Source organism: Fusarium poae, chromosome 1 (assembly GCF_019609905.1).
Source record: "Fusarium poae strain DAOMC 252244 chromosome 1, whole genome shotgun sequence".
Lineage (NCBI taxonomy): Eukaryota > Fungi > Ascomycota > Sordariomycetes > Hypocreales > Nectriaceae > Fusarium > Fusarium poae.
Window position 1 is genome coordinate 7,743,989 of NC_058399.1, and position 27,828 is coordinate 7,771,816.

Here is a 27,828-nt window from a genome sequence, read left to right on the forward strand (position 1 = left end):
TATTGAATTGATCTATCTATTTAATAGGTATTTCCAGGCCAACAGAGGACTATGAGTAGCACGAACATGACAGTATGATAGTAACGCTACCCACACCCCTAGTCGCGAATTTAATAAGCATCAAGCTTTAGTTAAGCTTTGTTTATGAAGATCCCACACTCAGCTGTACGCACAGCCTCAGTCGCGGCTTTCCGCCATTTTGGGAATACAGCTGACTAAACACTAAACTGACATCTTTGCATCATATCCTTAAATCGAATATAAATGTGATCTGAACCCGTCCTGGCCTTGAGGTTATATCTTTCAATAAAATTATTATACGAAACAACCAATCTTCATTACCGCTACTCCTTCCACATTTGAACTCCATCATGAGGGAACTTTTGAACAAAGTCTTGTATGGGTCATCTAGCCCCCAAGGTGTCTCTCCCAATGATGGCCCTCAATCACTTGTTGTCCGACCACACCCAAACGATGACAATCTCCTTGTCATTACACCCGCCAGTTCGCCAAAGGATGCACCTCCACTATACACGATATCTAAGCGCTCGGGTAATCCCAACTTTGCCTTACATCGTGGTTTTCCAGCCCCCGAAAACACCATCGCAGTAGCCTCGATGCACATAAGCACATCAACGGTTGATCTATCAGTGCATAATCAGCCCATGGTTATCAAAAACAGCTCCATGACAGGGAGTTGGTCGTTTGATACGCACATGGGCAAATTCAAGTGGAAAGCCAATCAATACACAGGAACAGGCTTTGAGTTGTATGATCGACAAGGGAATAAAGTTGCAAAATACGGAAATGCAGGGCTTATGAGCTTTGGTGAGAAACAACTGAGTATCTATGTACCTGGGGACGAATTCTTTACTGCCATGGTGCTGCTGTCTGCTGTGGCCTCGAAGGAGTTGGCCAGAGTTATTGACGAAGTGGTTGGGGAGGTTGCTAGTGCAGTATTGGGCGCTTAGATATGTTGAATGTACCATTAGTAGTTGTTATCATGGGCGTCAGATTTAGTTACATGATTAGGAATTATGCCCTTTCAATCTCAAGTCCCCCTATTAATGTTTTATCGGACCGCATCCGTTTCACCCCTTCCCACTTCTCGTTACCGCCGTAGTCATACATATTGAGGCCTTCTGCCTATAAATCATCATCGATCGATTCAACCTCTGGATCCTTTGGGACATCCTTCAAACTCCGAATGAACCGAGCTGGCACACCCCCCACTAATGTCTCTGGTTCAACGTCTTTGTGGACGACTGCGCCCGCAGCCACGGTCGAGCCTCTCCCAATCGTCACTCCTGGGAGGATAGTTACTCGAGCGCCGATCCAGCAATCTGCTTCAATACGTATTGGCAAGGAATATGAAGTGCCTTGTGCCTCTTGGCGTCCTTTGACATCTGTCGCGTGTGTTGTGGTGCAGATACATACTCCTGGTCCGATGAGGACGTTGTCTCCAATGCTGACGAGAGCATTGTCGTAAATCGAGGTTCTGTTTCTTGGATTAGCGTTGTCACGAGATAGTTTGTCAAGACTTACTCTCGGTTTATGTAAACTCCATTGCCAATAAAGGTGTTGCAACCCCATATAACAAAGAATGGTGGTTCAATAGCAACACCTTTACCCATTTTGCCTACCATTTGTTTGGCGAGTGCCATTCGTTTCATCTTGATAGAAGCGAGGGTAGCATCATCAGGGATATTGTCGTCGTTGAAAGCCCGTAATTTTCTCATGACCCCAAGCTTGTAATCATTGAGCTCGGGAGAACTGCTGATATTCAGGCTATTATACGCGTGTTAGGCCTATATCGCGTGTGTTGGGTTTGGTGGGGTTAAAACTGACTTCATCCCGCTTATCATCTTGCCAAAGTCATCGCACCAGGGAACGGGTATATCGCTTTCCCGTATCTCAACGATACGTTGTGGATCTTTAATCGTCGCCGCCATCTTCTTCAATGGATCTGGATCCAGACTCATGCAGGAGTCGCCAAGCATTGGTCGGGATAGGGCGAGTATGAGTTTTTCCATGGAGGAGAAAGAAATGGGATTGGTTGGGGGCGCGTTGTTTTAGTTTAGCGGTGTAGAAATTAAATTAGATGCTTATGTCACACAACTAAGAGCCTCGCTAGATGCTGATCGGCAGAGGATATTTCCTCTAAACTGATATCGAACCATCTTAAGTGAAATACGCCTGGTGGGGCTGTCAATTAATATCCCAGACTAGGTAGGTATAAAGAAAATCAATAGATATGAGTCAGGACAGAACCCAAGGATAAGATCACGTTACACAATCAAGTCAGATTCCCTTAGCTAGATTCATAGTCGATATCAATAAAGAGAAGATAACCTAACTCTCTACCAAGGCCGTTGAGTAGGTGGCTATAATACCTATGGCATTAACCCTCTTCAAACACACCCATAGAATCTAAAATTCTTACCAGTCCCCGTCCTCATCCCAACGGATAGAATTCGAGCCCGGATAACCCCCAAGGTTCTCCACACGCTCCCTATCCCAAAAGAAGTTGCCCATTCCCCAGTCGGCTTCAGTTCGAAAAGAGACCCACTCAATACCTTCCCATGGATACCACGGACGAGGTTCCGTAGTTCCCTTTTCATAAAGGTCGATCTTGCTGGCCATAGATACCGACAAGTCTTGGCTTTGGGACACTCTATAGAATCGTCCCAGCATGAATTCTGCTTGTGCTGATAGGTCCATGCACTGCAGTTTATGTAACAGATTGAGGCCTTGACGCGTGAGATATTGTGCAAAGTCTATCATCTCGACTCCTGTTTGTCTCTGCCAACGGTCTGTCTGCTTTGTCTGCTCTTGGGTCAGAGACCCTAATATCGACATATTAGCGAAAACGTTGCTGATCATCGTGAGGTATTGGTCATAGACATGATATGCGATAGAGTAGAATGCCCCACGTTTTACGCCATCTTCACGTGAAGCCTTGAAGAAAGCCTGGCGAATTGATGTACTTCCCTTGAACAGGATCTTTTCTTGTACAAAAAACATTCGACAATAAGCCTCAAAATGGATCGCAGCTTTAATAAGCCGCCTCCTCTCATCATCGGAGAGAACCAGAGTCTCTGTGCTGGGTGAGCCTTGTCTCTTACACCATGCTTGAGGTGCATAACTATCCGCAATCCAATTTGCTTCGACAAGGAGTCGGCGTACGCTGTATACGAGTGAGAACCCGGTGGCTGTAGATAGACAAAGTTTAGAGTTTCCGTGGCGATAAAGATGGAGACTAGCCCGCTGTGCTTCTCTCATCTCTGATTCTGTTGATGGGGGTTCAATAGGATGCCTGGAGCGGAGCCGCAATGCTGATAGGCACATGGGCGAATCGTATCCTAGGAGGCCATCTTTCAAGTCGTTGACATCTGAGTTGAGTAGGTGATGGCGGTGGGTGTTGATAAGTTGTAGAAATAGAGGAGATGTTTCGAAGAGCGTAGAAATATCATTCAAGTCCAAGTACTTGATGATCTCAAGTTTTATTTCCGGGCTGAGATGGGCGATATTTGCCATTGTGCAGGGTTTTCGTATGGCCAGAGTGAGAACCGATGCGGTCTTGGAAACTGTGTGGCAGTCTGGTGTTGAGTGTGAGGTAGTGAGGTAGCAAGAGTGTCGAGATTTGCATCAGATGGGCAAATATTTATATTCCTCTTGAAACTTTATCTGCCGCTTTTAGCTTTTGTTCTGAGGAAATGGCACTGTCAAAAGGTTTGAGAAACTGTATCTATCTGATTACCTTGAAATAAATGTGTGTATTCAAAATTGTATATTGTGGATTTATTTACATTGATTATCATGGGCTTTTGTGTCAAAATATGTCTACTAGAGATCCCAGAAAACCACAGACTGACACATTCCAATCTTGTAGATACTTGATATAATATCAAGACATCAACTACATCCATAGTATAACGACAATTCAACATCATGTCGCGGAAGTGTTTGACAACTAACCTTTGGAAGGAACAAGAGCTTTATGGTAATCATTGTGATTCTAACTTTATGAGTCACGATATATACCTATAGACCGGACCTTCATTAGCATTTAGGTTCAGAAACTGCGTTTATCATTGAATTAATTTTATATGTATACCTCGGGACTTACGCCTCAGAAACCTTCAAACATCGTGTCGCGTATTAGGTAGGAGAGTTCTTGTTCTAGGTATATATCTAAAATAGAGAGTTGGAAACCTGTGGGTAACAGAAAGTTTGGCGGCCTAAGTTTTAGGGTATATAAAAATAATGCGCTGCGCTTGGGTAGTGGTTAACAATAGAGTGAAACACAGTTGTGTCTGGACATTATATATATCCTCAACTAGACTAGTTGGGTGGTCATACTTCAACAAGCCAAACCCATGGTATGCAGGCTGTAGTCATATCTCGGACCAAAGGATCATGCAATTGAGAAAAAAGTTTTATTTCCCACTGCCTAGAATTAATACCGGATATCCTACACAATGCCGACTTGGCAGACGGGCCCAAGATTATGAGCACCCTTGGCGCATCCACAATTTTACGAAGAACCCAGTCATATTTTTATAGGTCTGAGGGGAAAAACCCATCTTTGAAACAGAGTTTGAGTATCGGAAAATCCCCCGTCTTTGTATTTAGAAAGGGGTCCCACGAACGCGTCATCAATATCGTTTGTCATGGTCAGTGATTTGATCATTTCTTTGACGCTTGGGGGTCCAGGGCTGTCGCGGGGATATCATCTTTTGGGGATCTTGGAAAACTCTGGGCAAAGCTCGCTAGTGTCTGAGTTGGGTTTAGTTCTTGTTGGCAAGTGGCAGTGCTGGCGTGGCTCTCCCTTGGCTTTCTTGTCGTCTGTTGCAGATGATCCCTTGGTTGATATTGGGGGTAGTAGCCAGCCGGCAGAAATTTTAGATGCTTCCTCCGTCATCCTTTTCAACTTCAGCCTTGCCGCATGTTGTGTTGTCTTCTGTCGAGTGCATTATCCCACAGACCCAGATACGTCAACATTGATGACTCTTCGACATACAGCTACCTGATATCCAAATACCACCTGTCCAAAAACTGCATACGGACGAGGCGGTGGGGTATGGAAGTGTTCGGTACCTACAATCTCAACACCACATATAGAGCAGATCCACCATGTCAGTATATTAACCCAGGAACCACAACATTGAAATGAGAAACTAAACTTTCCCAACAGGGCTCCAACAGTACATCTACCGTGGTTCCTTTTTGGTGGGATTATGCTCATATTATGCACAGTCATGTATGTTCTTTCACCCAAACTTCATGCTCCCTACTAACTTCAACAAGCCTCCTAGTTAAATTCCCCAGACTATACGGCCATGGCCGCTTGGCATCCAGAACGGCTAGAAGAAGATCAAGAGAAGGTTTCCAATGGACGACACTAGAGGCAGGACGTTCATTACAAAGACACAAGTGCCGGTGGTGGCGGAGAAAGAAAGACACAACTCAGTTCGGTGCATCGGAAGTCTGGTACGTTCTCGCCGGCTTTCCCGTAATTCAATACTAATTTTGTTCTAGTGGGATTTGTTTGCAAACATTGGGGAACCAGGAACACTTTCAAAGATTGAGATGCGATCATGTTTTTCACACCAGATGTGTTGATACGTGGCTTCGACGAAACCATCCCGACTGTCCGCTGTGCAAATCAGTGCACATACCACATAGACAAAGCAACTAATGACGATATACGAAGATGATACCCAGAGGACAAAGCGAAGTTTGGTTTGGTTTGGTTTAGGCCTATGGGCAGTATCTCCTGCGAGAGATTAAATTTGTAGTATAGGAAACATGTATTTAAATACATGTTGCTACATGATTTCCCATTCCTGCAATGCATCAAATCATCCGAATTATCAAGACATATAGCCGAGAGTAAGCTTAGAGTGACGATAGAATTGAACTTGGTAAACCCAGTTCGATATCTCTTGGTGAAAACATTTCGTACGCTTACACTTTGAATGTATACTCAACTACCGAGATAATGGATATAGAATTATGTGGAAGGTGAAACTCTAGCCTGTATATCTATGATCAATTTAAATTTATCCTTTATAATTCGTCGTTAATACATTCAAACTCGGTTAGAGCCTCCAGTGTCTATTCGGGAATAACTCTGGAATGGAATGCTTGCTTAATTGATTTGCACGTGAAGACGGACAAGAGCGGAGCTTATCATTATCGTTATCGATTAACTATCGATTGTCGATTACTGTTTATCTGATAGCTTATCGATTGTGGGAGAGAAAGTGGAGATGCTGACGGGCATGTCTTCACATCTGTATCTACCCTAAATCTCACTCACAGATTTCGGTAGGAAGAAAGCTCCGGTGGCACAGCATGGAAAAACCTTGCATTCAGCTATCATGACCAAAGTGTGACACCGGTGAAGACGGAAACGGTTATTCTACCTTTTGAAAGCTTATCAAACCGTTGACGGAGCGTCGGAGACCGGTTGAACGGCCGCATTCAGTGAGTTTGATGCTACCTTGTGAGGAATGACCAGATAAGGATAGATACGCAGCAATGCGACAGCCCGGATCAATTGTCTCGAGAGAGATGAATATTAGCGAACCGTCCAATGAATTAATTGATAATTAATTAATAATAAGCACGATAGTCTATAGCTACATGACAGTCATTATTTCTCGGGTGATGGACATCCAGCCTGGAACAGGCAGAGTAGAGTAGAGTAGATTACCCCCAGACTAACAGCGGTTGATCGCCCTTTGTGCAGCATGCCAAGATAGCGGGCGTCAATCACCCCCTCTCTCTTCCACGCGAACGGCAGTGACTGAATGGTCTTGTGGTAAGTCATTCCGCACGCATCCGAGAATATCCCAAGTCAGTACAAGGATCTAAGCGAGTCATCATCCAAACCCCTCACCAAAGAGAAAGAAAAAGAAAGCCGGAATGTGACAAACTGATCAAAGTCGTCTAAAAGCAAACCTGTTGTTTGGTATCCTTTAGCTTCACCAAGATGGCTAAAGAGACTGTTAGCGGCCCAATGGTCTTGATTTAGCCCATGTGGTCCAAGTGATTGGGGCTTGATGCATGTACCTTGCATATGACGTCCACTGGAGACCACTATACCTGATAACTAATTACCGCTTGTAGCACTGTATCCAATCCCTTGTCCCATGTGTACGCCCTTGGCGTTTTGCTCTCGACTTGTTATCTCTTGCACGTGCGTCACTGCAGAGAATCTCTTCGGTTAGTGTTAGTCCAGCCCCCAATTCTTGTATCCCGAATGGGGCTTGATATAGCGATGGTTGGTTTGGTTTGGTTTGGTTTGGTTTGGTTTGGGTGGTGGTTGAAATGGGTTGCGCCCGTTTGGGTCGTCTCTCTCTTCAAGGTCCTCTTTAAAGGTCAAGCCATCTGCTGTTTCTGCAGATCTTGTTCGTTTATTTATTTACTTCTCTGTCTGTCTATACTTATACCGTAACTAACTAGACTGCTGCCTCACTAAGACGAAACTCAGTCCAATCGGTAAAGTGGGAGCAATGGAACATTCGCAACACGTCAATTCTTCAACCCACATGCCGACATGGCAGGACAGCAAAAACGAAAAGACGGCCTCTTGTCGGTCTCAATTCCCATCCTCTTCAAAGGGTCTCCAACCTCTGGAAGCAGACAGAATGGATCTACGACACCTCTTTGCCAATAGACTCATGCCTGTCGCCTTTGCGCTGCCATGGGTCGTGAGCATGATCATATCCTGTATCCCATTTACCCGAATTAATTTATTCGAGGCTCCAGATTTTCTGTAAGTTGGTGAATCAATTGCCCATCAATCCACAACATGTCGCTGACTTACTTGTACAGTATTTTGGCTGCGCTTGTTAGCATCGTCGAAGTCCTCAGTATTGTCGCAGTCTTTATCTACACAGCCCTCCGCACCGACAACGAGACAAACAGCATCTTCAAAGAGAAGTGCCTACGAGCTTGGTTCTGGTTTCTTTTCATCAGTCCCTTTGTCACTGGTACCATGGTTGTTCTCATGGCTAGCGACATTTCGTGCGACCCAGAGGATGATTTGGACATGCACCAGCCAATCTGCCAAGTTGGCATTCGTCTCATTAAAGCCACAGCATTGTGCCGAGCAGGAATAATGTAAGCACCCATCAATTAATTCTCTGTGTTATTTTATGTACTGACATCATCAGCGCTACCTTTCTTTTTGCGACATCGTCCTGGCTTGAGCAGCGTCCCCGACAACCCGTCGACGAGTATTATGACCCTATTGAAGAAGCCTGATTTAGAGATGGCTACCTACACACAGACCAGACCAGACATCAATGTCGTCATGACTTTTGCTTTGTATAACGATTAATTACATATAGATACCCTAGAATTAAATAAATAAATAAATAAATATTTGTACTTACCACGGCCCGATCAAAGTTTGTTTATGGCACTACCAAGTAATTAGTTAGCCATTTTGAGCAAGCCGAAAGCCGTCGGCAATCACCAACCGGGAAGTTTACGTTTTGATGACGCACATTCAGGCTCTTTGTGATCCGTATTATCCGGTCGCCTACTGAGTCTTAGACTAGTAGGTAGTCTGTTTGTTGTCTGTGCTCGTGTCGGTCGTACAATGACTTGTTTGCATCATCAGCCATCAATTGAGCCCCAAACTCTGTTTTTAAGCATAACCTTTCATCACTTTGTCTCAACGACTTTTGTTGCTTTTGCTTTTGCTATTGGCTTTGGCCACCCACACTTTGTTTTTGTTTCCGTCTGTCCCTGACCTGACGGGAGCTGCCGCATGCGGCTCTGTTTTAATCTGCCATCACATTCTTCAACACCTCGTGCTCTCTTTCTAAACATGGCTAGACTTGCTGTGCCTCGATTTGACAGAACAAATCCTCCTTCAACTAAACCATTTTCAGAAGCCATACATCGGCAGTGGAATCCATAACAGAACCCATCTACCGAGGACGGACTCCGTGATCCGACATCCCCCCTGTGCCTTGCTTGATGGCTGAAAGCTTGTCTCTTTATGGCAGGGAGTATCTTGGAATGCAAACTCAGCCACGAATTAATATGTGTTGAATTATGCCATGTTTCGGAATTATTCAGTATAAATGCATGCTTTGACCATATACTGATGTCGCACAGCATAGAACTAGTCAAAGCCATCCCTCTCCTCGGATTGGATAGGTACTTGGAATCTTGGATAGAACATAGCCGTAATGCAGTTGTCGTGTCATCTATATTATCTAATCATCAGACAAAACTCTCTTTCACCTACACCCCCAGCAACTCAAAAGTCTTGTGATCCATAATAGCTGCAGAATATCTTTCGGCCATGGCAAAAACAGCCTCATCTGGCTGCATCGCCTGAGGTGTCATGGCCCAAAGGAATCCCTGCATACTATATCTCTGGATAGGTCATTTTCTGGCGCGCAATTTACAACGACTATCGTTTTGGCCATAAAAATCCTTTTCGGCGATATTTACTTGCTCTTCGTTATGTTACAAGTGTCTTGGTGGTCAAAGAATGGGAGCCTGATATTGGTACGTGCCTGTGCTTGTTAATAACACCATAACCTGTTTAGCTACCATTTTAACGCATACTAGTGCTAATCACTCCATCATGGAACGCTGCCCTGGGATACTTTATCTCTTTCTCCTTCATGATGAAGTACGGATGGGGTTCACATGTTTGGGACGTTTCACTCGCTGAGATAGTCAACTACAAGGTATGATACGTCTTTCCTCCCCATGACCACACAACTTACACAAGTGCGACAGTAACTCTCGCCGACGACCTCGACGTACATGTGGAGTCCAACCCCGACGAAACTCTCCATCTTGTCAGTCTTGTACCGCATTAGATAGACAGTTCTAGACCCTGTCTATCTCACGAAATGGGTAAGGTATACTTTTGTTTGGTGATTTTCGAGGCGCAAGTCCCGAAGTATACATTAAAAATCAACTCATAAAAAAACACAGTTTTTGAACCTAGGGTAAGGTATACCTAAACTGAATCCTGCCTTATGGTAACAAGTCCCGTCACTCTGAATCTTCTGTTTACTGCTACAAATTGCTGCCCACAGTGATTATCCAGGGCAAACAGAGTTTCTTTGGCTTTTGACAAGCAGATCTTACGAACTTCACACAACAGGCCATTGTCTCAAGTAACACCCAAATAAAGATTGGTAATCGTCTATAATCCTTCATGCACGATTCCACGTCAAAATGTCGTCTAAATCGGGAAATCTGGGGGATCGACCGGATGTACGGACTTACGGGATGTAGACTCGACTCGCAAAGATGGTTCCGTATTCGGTTATGTAATGCTGTTGTCATGAACGACTTCTTACACTGACCAACAATACTTAGTAGTTTCTCAGTTCTGAGTCTTGATCACAGTCAGCAAATCCCACTCCAACCCCTGTACGAACCAACAAATCCCAGACCCTGAAGCTATTCGGGAGTCGGACTTTGAAAAGACTCCGTCAGCGGGGACACCACTAATTAAGCTCACGCCACGAATTTCATGTCCATTTGATCACCGGGTTCATAGATGAACTGAGAGGTGCCCCCCCTAATAACCTGAAAGGTGCCCCTAAAAAGAGAGGTAAATTTAAGCTAACCTAAGAGGTAATATAGGCTATTTAATTAATTAAGATTATATATTTTTATAGAGTATCTTTTAGATTATTATTATATCTTAAATAAAAAATAATTTTTTTTTTCTTTATAATTTATAAATTAAAATCTTTAATATATTATTAAAATATTATTTATTTATTATAAATAAATTTATATTTTAATTATTATTAAACTCTTTATAGTTTTTATTTTTATTTTTAAATATTATATAGTAAAATAAACCTTTTTTTATAATAATTATATTATTATAAAATAATTTTATTTAATAAAATATAAATTATTTATATAAAAATAAGTAATATATTATTAATACTTTAGTAAAAAATAAGCTATTTTATTTTAATTAATTAATTTTACTTTCTATAGACCTTTAGAAATTAAAATATTATTATATAAATAAAAAAGCTCTCTTTATTAATATTTTAATCTATTTATTAAGTATTTTAAATTAGCTAATTATATTAAATATTAATATTAATTATATTATTATAAAAGACTTTATATATAAACCTTTTTTATAAAGCCTATTTAAAGATATAAGTTATTAATATATTATTAATATATAATTAATATATAATTAATATATTATATTATATAGCTTTAATTCTATTATAAAAGAGTTAATTCTCTATAAAGGGCTTCTTTTTACTTTTTTAATAATAAGCTTTATATTATATTTAAGTATAAATATACTAGGGTTATAGTTTATTAATATCTTAGCCTTAAGCTTAAAAAGGTATTTAATAATAAACTTAAAAAGTATTTCTAGAAATAATTATTTTTAAATAATATAATTACTTAGACTATAAATAATTAAAAGGCTATTATATAAGTATAAATAAGTTATATATTATTTATTTATTAGCTAATATTATTTACTAGCTAGATATATATTATTTAAAATTAATTTTAAAAAGGAAAATTATATAGTAAATCTTATAAGATTAGCTATATACTTAAGCTTTTAAGTATTTAATAATTATAAGTATTTAATTTATTATTAATTTATTATTAATATATTATTTATAATTAATTAATATATTATTTAAGATATTTCTAGAAACTATCTTTAGATTATTTAATATAATAATTATTAGACTAAAGATAGTTTATTTTACTTTTATATACTTATTCTTATTAAATTTAAATATTTTTAAAAAGTAATTTAATATTACTTTAAAAGTAAATTAATAAATAAAATTCTAACTATTACTTATAATACTATAGATAATAATTAATAGAAAGTAAAAATATATAGTATATATAGCTAATATATTATTAATATATTAATAATACCTTATTAATATATTACTAGATATTAATTATCTAGTTATTAAGAAAGGGTATATAATTAAATAAGATTATAATATAGAATTCTTTAGGCTTATTCTTATTAATAAATTTTATTTATTCTTTATTATTATTTCTTATAATATATATTACTATCTTTCTCTTATACTATTTAATATTAAAAAGAGATTATTAATTAATTAAAAGTAATACTTATTTTACTTAAGGTAATTTTAATTATATTAAATATATAATTTATTATTAATATATATTTAATATATTATTAATAATTTAAAATATTTAGCTTTATTTAAATATAATATAGAAAATTCTAATAATATATAATATAGAGATTCTTATTAATATTAATCCTACTTTAGTAAATTAGTCTTTATTTACTTACCTCTTTTAAAAGTATTAACTTATATATTATCTATTAAGTATTTTTTACCTTAAGGTTTAATATAAATATATTATAAAATATTAAAGGAAGCTATATAGGGTTAATTATTATTAATACTTTATTAATATATTAGTAATATATTATTAATATATTATAATATATATATTATTTTAATTAAAATAGTAAAAATATCTTTATTATTTATATTCTTTAAGAATAAGCTTAATTATTTAAGTAATTATTTATTTTTTCTTTCTAAGTTAATATAAATTTTAAATATATTAAAGATAAATATAAAAATAAGGTTATTTAGGCTATAGTTATATTACTAATAAATTATAGTATATAATTAATTATTAAAGATTTATAAATAAATTATTAATATATTAATAGGAATTCTTTTTTTATAAGTTATTATAAATTAAGAAATAACTAAGGCTTATTATAAGATATTTATATAGGTATTTTATATTTATATAGGTATTTTATATTTTAAAGGATTACTTTAAGGTAAATATATAATAGTAATATATCTATAAAATAGGCCTATAGGGTATTATAATAGATTAAGATTATACTATAATAAAAGGTATTATTTATTATTAATATATAATCTATTTATTATTAATTTATTAATAAAATTTAAAGAATATCTTTTTAATATAAATCTAAGTTAATTCTAGTTTAACTATATTAAGTATTCTATATAGCTTTATAATAAGCACTTTTAAAGAGAATATAATATATTATTTATATTATTATTAATATATTATTAATATATTTATAGGTAAAATACTATAAAAGCTTAATTTCTTAAAGGAAAGTTAAAAAGGTATTATTTTTAATTTAATAATATCTCTTTTAATAGCTTTAAACTATAGGAATTACTATAAGATTTATAATATAATAACTAAAAGTAAATAATCTATTAGTAATTTATTATTAATTTATTATTAATATATTACTTAATATATCTTTTATTAATAAATTAAATTCTTTATAAAAAGACCTTATTATTATAATAAGCCTTTACTTTAATATATTAGCTATAATAATTAAATAATAAGTATTTATTTATAAAGATATAAATTATATTAAAATAATATATAAATAGTTATATTAAGAAAATAGCTAGTTTTCTAGCTTTTTATAAGTTATTTACTTATATATTATATTATTTATTATTAATATATTATATATTACTTATTAATTCTTTATTTAATAATAAGAATTTTAATCTTAATTATCTTTATAAATTAAATATTAATAAAAGCTATAATATATACTTTATATATAATAATTAAACCCTAGGAAAATAATATTAATAGAATCTTTAAAGAGGCTCTAGTAAGTAATAAATAATAGATTTATAATATATTATTAATATATTATATCCTTTTAATAAAGTAAATAAGGTCTAATAATAAATTAAGATTTTTATAAAGATATATATTAAATATATAAAGAAATTAATCTTAATCCTTAACTTAAAGGTAATTATAAATACCTTTATATATCTCTATATTATAGGCCTTATTATAAGCTTTATTATTTAGAACTTTAAAGTAAGTCTTAATAATAATATATTATTTATATATTATTAATATATTAAGATTTAAAATTATCTTAAAAATTTTAATAGCTAAGTATTATAATTACTATCTAGCCTTATACTCTTTATTATTTCTATTTTTATTCTTTTTAGTTTTATTTTTTTAATTCTTTTAATTCCTTTAATTCTTTTAATTCCTTTAATTCCTTTAATTCCTTTAATTCCTTTAATTCTTATTCTTTTAATTCTTATTCCTTTAGTTTTTATTCTTTTAATTCTTACTTCTTTAATTCTTATTCCTTTAGTTTTTATTTCTTTAATTCTTACTCTTTTAATTCTTATAATTAATAGTAATTAAGCTATCTTATTAATAAATATATAAATTAAAGAATTAAAACTTATCTTTTTATTAACTATAGAAAAAAGGTAATATATATTTAAATTTTAAAATTAAAATAAATAAAAGGTAATTAATAAATTAATTTATTTATATTAATATATTTATATTCTTTAGTATTAAAGAATAATTAAAGTTAATCCTTTTAATCTATATAAAAACTAATAAACTTTTCTATTTATAATATATAGCTAAAGTATTATTAATATATTAATTAAATCTATTCTTAATATATTATTAATTTATTAGCTTAATCTTTAAAAACTATAACTATCTTAGAATATTTCTTTATAATTTAATACTTTTAAATATTATAAGTTATAGTAAAAGTAATATAAGGAAAGTATTTTATAAGAATATTAATATAATATATAAATAATATATAGATAATATATTAATAAAGACTTATTAATTTAATATATAGTAATATAATTATTATAAATATTATCTATATAAAGCTTTAAGGCTAGTTTCTTAGCCTTATTATAGTTAATCTCTCTTTTTTAATATATATTAACTTAGCTAGCTATATATATAAGGAGATTAAGGTTTTAAGTAAAAAAGGCTTAATATATTAATTAAGTATTATTAATAACGTACATGATAAGCGGGTGCAACAGACAAGCGAGTGCAACAAAAAATCCCGCAATTTACATCTTCTCAACTTAATCAATTAATTTTCAACCACCAAATATGCCAGACCCAAATATTGAGGCTAGGATTCTTCTTGCACTTCGTGCCCTTCAAAATGACCCAAAATTAAGTCTCCGACGCGCCGCAGGCATCTACCAGGTCCGTTATTGGACTTTATATCGCCGACAGAAGGGTATCCTTTCTACGCGTGATTCTATCCCAAAATCACGCAAACTATCTGATCTAGAAGAACAGATCATAGTTCAGTTCATTCTCGATCTGGATTCGCGAGGGTTTCCCCCGCGACTGCGTTGTGTTGAGGAGATGGCTAACCGATTGCTCGCCGACCGCGAGACGCCGCCTGTCGGCAAGCGCTGGGCCTCTAACTTCGTCAAGCGACACAAAGACCTCAAGACGTATTTCCCCCGTAAATATGACTACCAGAGAGCCAAATGTGAAGATCCGACCATTATTCGCAACTGGTTTAGGCTCGTAGCAAATGTAATTGCGAAGTATGGCATCCGACCTGATGAAATCTACAACTTTGACGAGACTGGCTTTATGATGGGCGTTATTGCGAGCGGAATGGTCGTCACAGGTGCTGAAAGGCGTGGAAGACCAAAATCAGTGCAGCCTGGAAACCGGGAATGGATTACAGTCATTCAGGCGATCAATGCCGAGGGCCAAGCGATCCCGCCGTTCATCATAGGTGCGGGCCAATATCACCTCGCCCACTGGTACCGAGAAAGCAACCTCCCGGGCGATTGGGCTATTGCGACGAGTCCTAATGGCTGGACAGATAACGAGATAGTCCTCGAGTGGCTAAAGCACTTCGACCGGTGTACTACCAAGCAATCAAAGAATCGCTATCGTCTCCTGATCCTCGACGGACACCAAAGTCACCACTCGGTCGACTTTGAGAGATATTGCAAGGCAAATAAAATCATCACGCTTTGTATACCGCCTCATTCGTCTCATCTGCTGCAGCCTCTTGATGTCGGGTGCTTTGGCCTGCTTAAGAAGGCTTACGGGCGAGAAATCGAGCATTTGATCAGATGCTCCGTAACCCACATTTCCAAAACCGAGTTCTTGCCGGCTTTTTACACCGCCTACCAGGCCACAATGACAGAGAAAAATATTAAAGCAGCCTTTAGAGGAGCCGGACTTGCTCCTCTCGACCCAGAAAGTGTAATCTCGAAGCTCGATGTGCAGCTGCGGACTCCAACGCCTGTGGAGGAGGTAGTTAGCCCCTCGACCCCTTGGGTCTCAAAGACCCCAAAGACTATCCTTGAAGCCGACTCTCAGCTTGAATATCTTGAAAAGAGAATCAAAAGGCATAAAAGTAGCTCTCCAGAGTCAATTCTAGAAGCATTGAGGTCTTCTTCCAAGGGAACAAAGATAGTTATGCATAAGGTTGCCTTATTAGAGGCCAGGGTCCAAGATCTTGAACAGGCAAATAAGATACTAAGCCGGCGGCGGAGGGCAAAAAGAACCCGGCTACAGAAAGGAGGGGTGATGACAGTAGAGGAAGGAAGGCAAGTAATTGATCAAACGGATGTTGATGCGCAGGCGGTGGCTGGACCATCGAGAAGTGGTGGTCAAGGAGGGCCTCCGCGAATGAAGGAAAGGCGCTGTGGAGCGTGCGGCAAGACAGGACATAATGCAAGGACCTGTCAGATACTTGTCGCTATGTCTATGGAAGAATATAGCGATTAATTTTACTTAATTAATAGTCTGTTGTGTTTTTATTGCTATTTCTATCTGAGATGTTGTGATGTTGTGTTGCACTCGCTTGTCTGTTGCACCCGCTTATCATGTACGTTATATAAGTAATATATTAAAGAACTTACTATATTAATACTATTAATAATAGTCTTATAGGTTAAAGCTAGGTATACCTTTTTAGCAGAGATAATAAAACCCTTATTAACTTCTTACTTAGCTATAGTAAAGATAAGTATTTTAATAGGGATTTTACTTAAAGTCTATTAATATATTAATTATAAATAATTAAAGAATAAATAATATATTAAAAGACTTACTTACTTAATAAGTATAATAAGATTTTCCTATTTAATTATAATAAGAATAAGCTTTTTAATAATAATCTTAGCCTACTTATAATAGATTAATAATAGATTATTAATATATAAGTAATATATTAAATAATTTACTTTCTTAATAAAAGTAATAAAAAAAGGAAAGATAATAAATATAATAGAGAATACCTTTAACTTAGACTTTACTTTTAATTAAAGGTATTTATAAAGAGTATTAAGAAGGTTATTATTATTATTATTACTAATAAGAATAATAACTTAAGTAATATATTAATTATAAATAAATAATATATTAATATAATATATTAATAAACTTTATAAGTATATTTAATTAATATAGTAAGAGTAAGGTTATTATTACTATTTAAAATATTATTAATATAGGCCTTTAATTAAGTAAAGTAATCTATATAATAGACTATTAAAGTATTAATAAAGTATAAATATAATATATTAATAAAGACTTATTCTTAATATACTCTAGATTATTTATAATAATAATACCTTAAGTAGGCTTATATATTTATTTCTTATATTAACCCTTAATATAAATATATAGGTTTTAAGGTTCTTATAGTATATTTTATAATATATTAATTAAGAATTAAATAATATATTATTAATAAATAAATTATAATATATTATATTATAAAATTTACTAGGCTTATTATCCTTAGTAATATAATAAAATTACTTACCTTAAGGGATAATAACTTTACCTTTATACTATAAAGATAATATATTAATTATATATAGATAATAACTTAATAATAAATTAATTATTATATATAATAAAAAGAAATTATAATTAATATATTAATTATAATATAAATATAAAAAAAAATAAAAAAATATAAAAAGTAAATAATAAATTAATTATAATTAACCTAAAAGGTATTCTATAAAAATATATAATCTAGTTAATTAGATAGCCTATATTACCTCTCAGGTTAGCTTAAATTTACCCTACTTTTCAGGGGCACCTTTCAGGTCATTAGGGGGGGCACCTCTTAGTTCATCGTTAACCTGTGATCACCTGCGACAGGGTTCAGAAAGCGGGCTACCAAGTGATTGGTTACTCAACCCTCCATTCTTTCTAGGGTCTGTCACTGAAGGGGGGCTAATTCTGTCCGACTACCTCCAAGGCCCCGGGATTTTGATGTTTTCGCATTTTCGGTTGCGCTACGCTCAACGACATGTCTAGAATGGCAGGCAGAAACGATAAAGCTGATTATTGAGTAATGTATCCATCCACTGCAAACGTAGAAATACTCTCAAATCGTCTCTTTCAAAGACATCTCTGTACTGATGCTTTTTGTCTTGTCCAAATGAACAGGTGACTGCTCAAAACGATTAACCACACTTTCAGGCGTTGGAAGCTTTGCGCAAGTACAATGCCTTAGTAACTCTTCACATCTCGAAAGCCTCTCCAATAACTCTTGGTTCGGACGTCTACGCTTCCTCGGCGTAGCTGGTTTGCTTGGAGTACAAACTGTATTGAGCTGGCAGGGAGTAAGTACAGATATCGCTTCATTGTAACGAGGGACGCATTACCTTGACGCAATTTGAACATGGACTTCTTTTATCGCATTTTTTCTTCCTTTGTTGACAGAGAATGCACGACAATATCCTCTTGCTAGGCGTGTTTCTTGGTTGTTCGTGGTCGACTGAAGATGTGTTTGTGAATGTTGGACTTAAAGCAGGTAACTGCTCTTCTTGATGCAGTGGTGAACTTGACATTGTGGAGGCGGGGTTTATTCTTCGACTTCACTTGTTGTACTTGGAGAATAATGATGCTGTATTATAAGCTTCAGTGGCCAAGTACAAGGTAATGGCTTTTCCAAGTGAGGAGGACTGGGATACCAAAAGGTAAATAACGTTATGCACGAGTCTGAATCAGGCCTATACCGTTAAAACTTTACTCCGTGGAGTGCCACGCCCGGGAAACGGGCCTGTTACATAACCCGAGACGACATGCCGATGCCGCCTTGACAAGGGAGTAATGAACGGCGCCAACAATCGACAGAAACTTTCGCGCCTTGTGTAACTAAGATTGGGGGCCAAACTTATAATAGTATAGATAGTCAAAGGTTAACTAATACATGGTATATTTTGATATTTTGAATGTCGCTAGAAAAACGTGATACGTCGTTGTTGGTCTTGTCGTACTGTGTATGGCGAGAGCCGTGGCCTCAAAGTCTTGGATTTGGTGGCTCGACGTGATTTTCAGAGGTAAATATTGACTCCGTCCTCAATCTGTAGCAAAGAGTCGTAGATATATAACAAAGGTCTTTAGATCGTAAGTCGTTTATGAGTCTTAGTCTTGGAAACATCCCAAATCATAGATAGTTTGTACGTGATAACTCCGATGATCGATATCTTGATTAAACCGTATCCCACGTGTCGAGAAAAAGCATATGTGCTCCTCAACCATTACTCCCTTTCTGTGACCCTTACCATGAGCTCGGATTGAGAGAAAATTCCACAGTTAAACACCTTCCAAGGTCTTGTGGGATCACAGATGGAAAAATCAAACCTGCGAAGCAACTGTGTACATCGATACGTTAGTAAAACTCCCTGTCAGCGTTTTGGATCTCAAACATACCTCAACATATACCTTATTCAACTCCATCAGCGCAACGGGCCTGCCAAGACACTGCCACCGTCCATAACTGAAGATCAACTCCAACGCACCCTCCATTTCTTTTAGCTTTTCAGGCTCACTGTCGAGCCATCGCTCAGGACGAAACTCGCCAGCGTCGGAGCCCCAAATGTCCTCACGTCTAAAGATCCCCCACGCGCAGTAGCCGACTTTGGTACCGCCAGGGATGAACTGACCCTTCCAGGTGTCTCCTTGGGGAGGGACCTGCTTGGACATGAGACCTGCGACGGGAGGAAAGATGCGCAGACCTTCTTTGATGACGGCTTGGAGATAGGGTAGGTCGCGGCCCATAGAGTCGGGGATGATAGGCTCCGAGTAGTGTGTGCTTGTAATTTCGGCGCGAAGCTTGGAGTAGATATTTGGATGGGTTATTATATGTAGCATGGTTGACCGGATAGCTGTGGCTGTTGTATCTGATCCCGCAACGCTACATAGTGTGAGTTAGACTGATCACTGTAAGGCACCAAGAACACTTACATCTGAAGAAGGATCTCAGACTCGGCCTCCTTTTGGGTAAGGCCATGAGCAACGAAAGATCCGAGCATATCCTTGCGAACCTTTTTGTCAGGGCCAAACCGTTCAGCAGTAACTTTCTTAGCAATTCTGCACGTCCGTTAGCTATATCCGTCAAACCGTTGTTAGGCAACTAACCCCATCAACTTGCCAAACCCAAGTCTATCCTTCTCTGAAGGCAAAAGACTCTTGAACAAGGGCGAACTCAAAATCTTGACCAACCAGGGAATGACGGTGGTTACCATAACGGCAGGCAACGTCTCCTCTGTAATCTGAATATACTTGTATACGTCCGAATCTGTCTCCAAAAACCCAAACGGCTCGCCAAATGCCAAGTCAGAGATGACATCGAGCGTGAAGAATTGCGAACGCCGACCGAGATCCACAGGCTTTTTTGCATCGGCATATTTCGTGAGAAGCGTTATAAATGAGAGGATATTCTTGTCAATCTTGGGCTCGAGGTTCTCGACTTCACGACCGCCGTAGCCAGCCGACATTTTGGACCTTAGCTTGAAGTGTTCGTCTTCGTCGCGATGGGAGAGGATATTGTTGTTGCCAGGGTTGAAGCGCATCCCGTCGTACCAATCTGAGCGACGATATTCGGTGCGAACGTTGAGTATGTGTCTCATGAGATCTGGGTCGTCCGTGAGGAGATCATTGGGTCCGACGCGAGCGATAGAGCCTGTGGGAGCCTGGGATTAGTCTGTGCGACAGTTTAATAGAGTCTCAACAAGACGTACCATATTTTTGGGTGACCTCCCAAAAGTCGAGATAGGCTCTACCTCCGCCGACTTTTTTGACTAGCCACCATTTTGAAAGAGCTGCCAAAGTCGGGCCCTTGAATTTTCGCAGTCGGTTGTATTGGCGCCATGTTGAAAGAGCTGTCCAGACAGTCAAAAAGAGGACCAAGATTCCGGCGATTGCGATTGAAGGGCGAAGGTGACACAGGTAATTAATTATTGTAGCTGCGGCCATGATAGACGCCAAGAGTTGTTCTCGTCAAATCCGGAAACAGTGCATATAATTACTAAGTTAATTGGTTGTTTGTGGACCTTGTGCTGACATGAATACAGATCAGACAGCTGTTGGTTCGTGATGCTGTTGGTTTTGGTTTGGGATACGAACTGTAGGAGATTCCCGACGAGCTGGATGGGAAATTGATTGGGTTTCAGCACGGACATGAACATGCCCGGTTACTTTAGTGGTACCTCCTGTGCTGTAACAGAAGACCCGACGGGTTGGATCATTAATCTTCCATTATTATTAGGTACTTGTCACTCTGTATGTAGGTACTCTTAGTACTCTCAGTGCTAATCATCAGTAGGTAGACGCCAATCATCAATGATGTGATAAAAAAGAGTCTAGATCAGAATCATTAGAAAGTTGCCCGCAGGACAGTCAGTAGCCACCTATCAGTACATCAGCAATCACCAAAAACTACCTAATGCTAAAGCAGCCCCTCCCCGACACTAGACTAGAGTGTCTAGACATCAGCACTAAAAGCGCCCGCTAAGTCACTAGCACGACACTATTTGCTCCCGCGGTTCTCTCCCGATCCTTGTTTGACTGCAGGTGGTTGGGTACATTCCAAGGTCAAGATAACTGGGGGGAGGCACGAAGAAGAATCACTTCCGGTAGATGTTCGGTCTCTGTAGGTCTAACATTTCATTTCATTTCATTTCCTGACCTGGCCTGATCTGATCTGACGCCGCCGAGGCATTTCATTTCTGTAGACTGACCTGTTCTTTTCATCCTCTCCTTAAACCTGGTCGAACCACTTTAGTACACGCGGCACAGACTCATTTTATTTTAATTCGTCTCGGTACTAATTCTTTCTTACCTACCTACCTACCTATTACCCGACACCTACGTAGAAATAAGCAACTTCACTCATCAAGAAAGAGGGGTTCAAAAACTGGGAAATTCTGGACCTGTTTTATTTCCCTTTGACACTTTCATCCCTTTCAAATTCAGTTAAATCCTCCGACTCAACCTTCAACTACAGACCATATAACCCTGACTTGAAACTGAATTGAATCCCGACATTATTATGGCCACTACTGCAGAGGCCGAACGGCAGGATCTGGACGAGGCCAGCCCTGATCTCAAGACTGCTGCGACAGCGACAGCGACAGCAACAACCACCGAGAGACACGCGCCTACCACTGAAGAAAGTGACCTGCAAGCTGAGGTGAGCGCGCTTCAAGGTTATTTAATAAGGACCACGATTACTGACGCAACCCCAGAGCGAAAGTGATTTCCGCGACGATGATTCAGCGATCGGCGTGAGTACAAACTTTGATGGAACTTTTTCACTCCATTGAAGCCCCCCTGTGAAAATCGCGATTGGGCTGGGATGGCCCCTGGGCTATTCTTTGTCGGGGTTTCTGAGCTAACTCGGCGCTAACAGGACGATGCTGCAAGTAGCACAGCATCCATCAATTCAAGCATCATGCAATATCGCACTGAGAACGGAAGAACCTATCATTCTTTTAGAGAGTCGAGTGAGTTAATTTTGTGTTATAATATGAACCTTTTCTAACCTTCTAGTCAACTATGTACTCCCTAATGACTCGGTATGAAACTCATCTTCATTCACCTAGATGCCGCTAACATTTACTTTTCATCTCAGTCTGAACAAGAACGTCTTGGTAAGATAAAGTGTCTCCTTAGTTGAGAAATCGTACTAATTATGTAGACCTTCAACATCATCTCTTCACACTTACCCTCGGCGGAAAGCTGTATCTGAGCCCATTGCAAGATGGCGACAAGCCTATAGGACGCGCTCTCGATGCAGGAACAGGAACTGGTGTTTGGGCAATTGACTTTGCTGACAATCACCCACAAACACAGGCATGCTACCTCAAATAAGCAGCAAAACTGTTCTAACCAATACTTCAGGTCCTTGGAATCGATCTCAGCCCTATCCAACCAAACTTGTATGTCTCTCCCACCACTCATTTCTCTCGCTAACAACCCAGCCTTCCAACAAACCTCGAATTCCAAGTCGACGACCTCGAAGACGAGTGGACGTACAACTACAAATTCGACTTTGTATTTGGCCGCATGCTCACCGGATCCATTGGCAACTGGCCCAAGTTCTTCCAGCAATCCTTCGACAGCCTTAACCCAGGTGGCTGGGTCGAGTGTCAAGACATCACCTTCCCCGCCGCATCAGATGACGGCACTCTTGTCAAGGGATCCTACATCGACCAGTGGTCCGATCTCATGACCGAAGCAGCAAGTAATTTTGGCAGGTCGGCAGTAAGCGCAAAGTTGTATAAACAACAAATGATTGACGCGGGCTTTGTTAATGTGACAGAGGTCGTGTACAAGTGGCCTACCAACAGATGGCCTGCGGATCCTTATTACAAGGAACTTGGTATGAGTTTCTCACCGAGAAAATTGATGATAGGGGTGCTGACTGTGCTAGGTTTCTGGTGTAACCATAATATCGCCGGCGAACTTTCCGGTCTTTCCCTAGCCCTTTTCACAAAGGGCTTGGGCTGGAGTGTTGAAGAGGTAGAGGTATTTCTGGCCAAGGTCAGAGTTGACATGAGGGATAGACGCATCCACGCATGGTGGCCCATGTGAGTACATCTTGATAGTACTTGGAACACTGCAGCTGACATGGCCACAGACACGTCGTTTATGGACAGAAGCCGGAATTTTGAAATTGACGACTACTATGATGATTGACAAGGATATATATGGGGTGTTTGTTCTGTGTGGGATATTGAGTTTTGGGTATTTATTCATTTAAAAGCTGTTATCTATTCGAGGTACAATCGGTTGTTGGCGCGTTGGGATCTTCACATGGTTATTATTATGACATTCCAGCACTGATGAATTTAGAGGGATTGGTATGGTTTTTTCTCAGCCTTGTTGGCGAAACTGATTTTATTATTCAATATCAATTATCTTTATGTTGTACTCTCTGGTTGCAGAGCATACATCTTCAGAGGAAGCAATTGCCTGTTCTTGACAACCGGGAATCCGCGTTGCATATCAGACTTGATAATCTTCAACCCGGCCCTCTTGAACAACTGTTGAAACTTTTCATCCTCCCTGTAGATGTTAGCATCATCCCGTTTTTGGACTAATGGAAAGTCTTACCTTGTGACACTGCCGTCCAGCTCATCAAACTTATCCTGACCCCATGTGCTCAGATTCTCCTTGAAGACGATAATTCCATGCTCTTTATCTAGAACGGACTTGCATCTCTCCAGGAACTGGACCACTTCTTCGTCGTTGAGATGGCCGATGCACCACTGGATCCATATCAGGTCGTATGATGCTCCTTCCGAAGGTCGCCATTGTTCCAAGCCGACGTTGTGGATTTCGCCTACACCTGGCTTTCCCTTTAGAACATCTGTAAACTTGACAACTGGTTCGACAACATCCACTTGGTCTGCGAGCTTGAGTAAAAGTCCTTCTGTAATTCTCCCAATACTTAAATATCGTCAGTGATGATACTTGCTGACATGAGTTTTTCTTTATTACCCTGCACCTCCTTCAAGAACTCTCGGTATTCTTTGTCTACCCGTCTTGACTCCAATGTTTAGTCTCGCCAAAAAGGTGCGCGAACCTTGTAAATCAATACGAGAGACTGAGGGCATGATGGACAAAACGCCGCCCAGCATTCCATTGTCGTTTGAATCAACCGTCTCCCAATACTGTTTGCATTTTTCGGCTTCAATCAAGCTGTCGGGTTGAGGAGTATGTGAAGTCGACATTGTGAATGTTTGTGTGATTTATGAGGAATGAATGTGTGCTGTGAAATTTTGCCCATAGTGAGTGAGATAGAGTTAGGCTTTGTTGTTATCCGATGTATTCCCGGTCAACATCAACCGGGAGGATAAGATCAATCAATATATGATGCGCAGTGGAGATGCAATGAATAAAGGACAGTGAAATACTTCTTCTATCTCATTCAAATACTCAGCGTGGATTGAACGCCCCAATAAATTTCGTTCCTTTCTGAAAACGCTACTTCCATACCTTAGCATCGTCTGGTTCAACTTGAGATGTTTGAACATGACAGCATCTTGTGCTTTTCACAAGGTCAGTTGGAATCCTTCCATCAGATTCAGTCAGAGAAATTTAATAGCGATATCCTAATTTTGTGACAAATTGTATGTGAGATTTTCAACTCGGTTCAGTATCTTAACTTTCCAGATAAGCCGATGATCTTCTTGGTTAATCCATGGTATTGAATGTGGTGACTGCCTCTTGAGCAAATCGTTCAGTTCTGATAATGATTTCTCATACAGCGCCTGAAAGCAATGTTGTTCATGGAACATAGTAATTGCTATCGGGGTTGTTCAGGGTCAAACTAAACGAGTATCGAGGTTTTTAGCACCTTCCCTTTGTCCCGAGTCCAACAGTGAAGAACAAACTAATATTTCACCAGTGAACAAGTGACAAACAGGCTTGTTCACACGGAAATACATTGAATGCTTTGTATGTGAACAATGGCATAGAACACTCTTAATTGTGAAGACCACTGATTCGAGTCCTGTATAAGAAGACAACCTGCTTGCCGCATCATTTTGTTTCTGCATCAGAGAAAAACTCATCAAACAAAAACTCGTCACACAACAAAACAATCTCAACAAACACAAACACAAACACATCACAATCAACAATCAACAATTATTTCAGCAAAGAAGCATCACCTTTTCACCTACCGTCAAAATGCCTTCTTTCTCTCCCGTCTTTCGCATCGCAGCGCTGGCCGCTTCGTTTGCTTCCGCCCACGTCATCATGGTCGAGCCTCATCCCTTTAACCTCGACACAGAACCTCTCTACCAAACTTGGCCTTTGAGCGCTGATCTACCCTTCCCCTGCCAAGGTCGCACCCAGCATGCGGAACAAGTCACCAAAGTCACAGCTGGAAAGACACAAACCGTCAAGTTCTGGGGCAGCGCCGTCCATGGCGGCGGCTCGTGTCAATTCAGCGTCGCTTATGGGGAAGAAGCCCCCGATGATCCCAGCAAGTGGCACACAATCTACAGTATCATCGGCGGATGTCCTGCCGAAGCCGAGGGAAATATTCAAACCACCGGAAAGGATCCTCACGGGCGTGAGAATGGTCCCGAGTGTGGGAATGATACCGGTAAAGAGTGCACCAAGCAGTTCAACATTCCCATCCCCAAGGACATGAAGAACGGACCAGCCATTTTCGCCTGGACTTGGTTCAACAAGATCGGCAACCGAGAGATGTACATGGTCTGTTCACCCATCGAAGTCGTCGGAGGAACGGATGATAGTACCTTTGTCGACAGCCTCCCTCCCATTTTCCGCGCCAATATCCCTGGTGAGTGCACCACTGGTGCGAGCGGCAGTGTCATCAACTTTCCTGAGCCAGGTGACTTTGGACGGGTGATTGAGCAGGGTACTCCTGGTAGCGAGGGCACCTGTGAGAAGGGAGTTGAGCCTAACTTCAAGGATGATGGTGCTGCTCCCGAGAAGCCTGTGTCATCTGCGCCTGTCGCTTCTGAAGCTCCCTCATCTGCTCAACCCAGCTCTCCAACTGTTTCGGTCCAACCTTCAGAGCCTGATGCACCCTCTACTACTGTTCAGACCTCGGTCTTAGTTTCGTCAGTCATTCAATCTCCCACTCCCTCTAGTTTCATCACCACCACCGCCGTCGACACACCTGCACTCCCTACCAGCATCGCTACCCCTATCAACACCACCAAGCCCGAGACTCCTGTTCCCAGTGGTCGACCGTCCTGGGCCGACGAGAACTATGAGGCTTGTCCTGCTGAGATGCAGTCGGGAATGCTGTACTGTTTCTCCGAAACTGCTTGGGGCATCTGCAATCAGGGATGGGCTTATGTTTTGCCTGTTGCGCCTGGCACCAAGTGCAACAATGGTCTCATTTCCTAGACGGAGGAGAAGAGGGATGGAAGTGCTGGGGGTTATGGTTATAGATCTCTAGGCACAGAGTACAGAGACATGGATGGAAAAGTTCTGTTTTATTTGGAAGGAGTCTGGAGTTTGGGGAAAATAGTCTTTCATTAAATTCAATGTCATTTTAAGCTACTACTAAAATTATGCACCGTTGACAGTGATTCTATGTGTACTCTGATGGCCTATAATACCAGGGTATTACCAAATGGGTCTGTTGGTATCCATAAAGTGTTTCAATACTCTGATTGACCGCTATCCAGTAGTGATTGATCAACAAAGCCAAGATGGGGCGGTGTTTAAATGCCCAGCCAAAGTGATTTCGGCATGGAAAGTCAAGTCCCGGCTTGGCAGGGCTTGACTTTGGTGTTGACAAGGAAAGATACAGTGATTAATGGTTGCAACCATCTTTCATCTAGATAGAATACGAATATTTAGATGTATATTTACATAAACTACTACTATTAGACTATCGTCGAGTAAATCTTGTAGTAAATATTCCAATATTGTCTGAATAAAGTCTTATAAAGAGTACAAATACAGTTTAGCGTGTTGCTGTCAAAATACTAAGCTTAGTATTTTGCGTACGTACGCCTCGTCTGTGCATTATTCTTGGCGTAAAGCCGAAATCGCCGTCTTTTTCTTGTCTTTCTCTTGTCCTTAACTTTTTCTAGACGCGAAAATGATCCAGGATCCACTCTTGAGCCAGCACGTCATTAGCGCTATTCAGGAGAAAAACACAACAACTTGACTTATTTATCC

At 39.0% G+C, this 27,828-nt stretch overlaps 9 protein-coding genes across 9 annotated transcripts; 5 read left to right on the top strand and 4 right to left on the bottom strand.

Annotated features, from left to right (window-relative positions):
• Positions 1 to 371: 371 nt before the first annotated feature.
• FPOAC1_002526 (uncharacterized protein) lies at positions 372 to 971 on the top strand (the record flags this gene model as incomplete). Its single annotated transcript, XM_044847104.1, has 1 exon — positions 372 to 971. One exon carries the CDS (start codon positions 372 to 374, stop codon positions 969 to 971), a length of 600 nt encoding a protein of 199 aa, XP_044713020.1.
• Positions 972 to 1,146: 175 nt separating this feature from the next.
• Positions 1,147 to 2,000, bottom strand: FPOAC1_002527 (uncharacterized protein; the record flags this gene model as incomplete). The annotated part of the gene is made up of 3 exons (XM_044847105.1): positions 1,147 to 1,498; positions 1,546 to 1,788; positions 1,849 to 2,000. 3 exons carry the CDS (start codon positions 1,998 to 2,000, stop codon positions 1,147 to 1,149), a joined length of 747 nt encoding a protein of 248 aa, XP_044713021.1.
• Positions 2,001 to 2,439: 439 nt separating this feature from the next.
• On the bottom strand, positions 2,440 to 3,537 carry FPOAC1_002528 (uncharacterized protein; the record flags this gene model as incomplete). Its single annotated transcript, XM_044847106.1, has 1 exon — positions 2,440 to 3,537. One exon carries the CDS (start codon positions 3,535 to 3,537, stop codon positions 2,440 to 2,442), a length of 1,098 nt encoding a protein of 365 aa, XP_044713022.1.
• Positions 3,538 to 4,948: 1,411 nt separating this feature from the next.
• On the top strand, positions 4,949 to 5,318 carry FPOAC1_002529 (uncharacterized protein; the record flags this gene model as incomplete). The annotated part of the gene is made up of 3 exons (XM_044847107.1): positions 4,949 to 5,138; positions 5,198 to 5,263; positions 5,311 to 5,318. The coding sequence occupies 3 exons, from the start codon at positions 4,949 to 4,951 to the stop codon at positions 5,316 to 5,318; spliced, it is 264 nt and encodes an 87-aa protein (XP_044713023.1).
• Positions 5,319 to 7,559: 2,241 nt separating this feature from the next.
• FPOAC1_002530 (uncharacterized protein) lies at positions 7,560 to 8,277 on the top strand (the record flags this gene model as incomplete). The annotated part of the gene is made up of 3 exons (XM_044847108.1): positions 7,560 to 7,786; positions 7,846 to 8,133; positions 8,187 to 8,277. 3 exons carry the CDS (start codon positions 7,560 to 7,562, stop codon positions 8,275 to 8,277), a joined length of 606 nt encoding a protein of 201 aa, XP_044713024.1.
• An 11,229-nt stretch (positions 8,278 to 19,506) lies between these two features.
• Positions 19,507 to 21,126, bottom strand: FPOAC1_002531 (uncharacterized protein; the record flags this gene model as incomplete). Its single annotated transcript, XM_044847109.1, has 5 exons — positions 19,507 to 19,523; positions 19,671 to 20,065; positions 20,116 to 20,241; positions 20,290 to 20,833; positions 20,892 to 21,126. The coding sequence occupies 5 exons, from the start codon at positions 21,124 to 21,126 to the stop codon at positions 19,507 to 19,509; spliced, it is 1,317 nt and encodes a 438-aa protein (XP_044713025.1).
• A 1,075-nt stretch (positions 21,127 to 22,201) lies between these two features.
• FPOAC1_002532 (uncharacterized protein) lies at positions 22,202 to 23,825 on the top strand (the record flags this gene model as incomplete). Its single annotated transcript, XM_044847110.1, has 10 exons — positions 22,202 to 22,342; positions 22,398 to 22,436; positions 22,562 to 22,655; positions 22,702 to 22,727; positions 22,784 to 22,802; positions 22,850 to 22,962; positions 23,053 to 23,090; positions 23,133 to 23,533; positions 23,585 to 23,741; positions 23,792 to 23,825. 10 exons carry the CDS (start codon positions 22,202 to 22,204, stop codon positions 23,823 to 23,825), a joined length of 1,062 nt encoding a protein of 353 aa, XP_044713026.1.
• A 249-nt stretch (positions 23,826 to 24,074) lies between these two features.
• FPOAC1_002533 (uncharacterized protein) lies at positions 24,075 to 24,887 on the bottom strand (the record flags this gene model as incomplete). Its single annotated transcript, XM_044847111.1, has 3 exons — positions 24,075 to 24,219; positions 24,268 to 24,562; positions 24,740 to 24,887. 3 exons carry the CDS (start codon positions 24,885 to 24,887, stop codon positions 24,075 to 24,077), a joined length of 588 nt encoding a protein of 195 aa, XP_044713027.1.
• Positions 24,888 to 25,848: 961 nt separating this feature from the next.
• FPOAC1_002534 (uncharacterized protein) lies at positions 25,849 to 27,045 on the top strand (the record flags this gene model as incomplete). The annotated part of the gene is made up of 1 exon (XM_044847112.1): positions 25,849 to 27,045. The coding sequence occupies one exon, from the start codon at positions 25,849 to 25,851 to the stop codon at positions 27,043 to 27,045; it is 1,197 nt and encodes a 398-aa protein (XP_044713028.1).
• Positions 27,046 to 27,828: the final 783 nt, after the last annotated feature.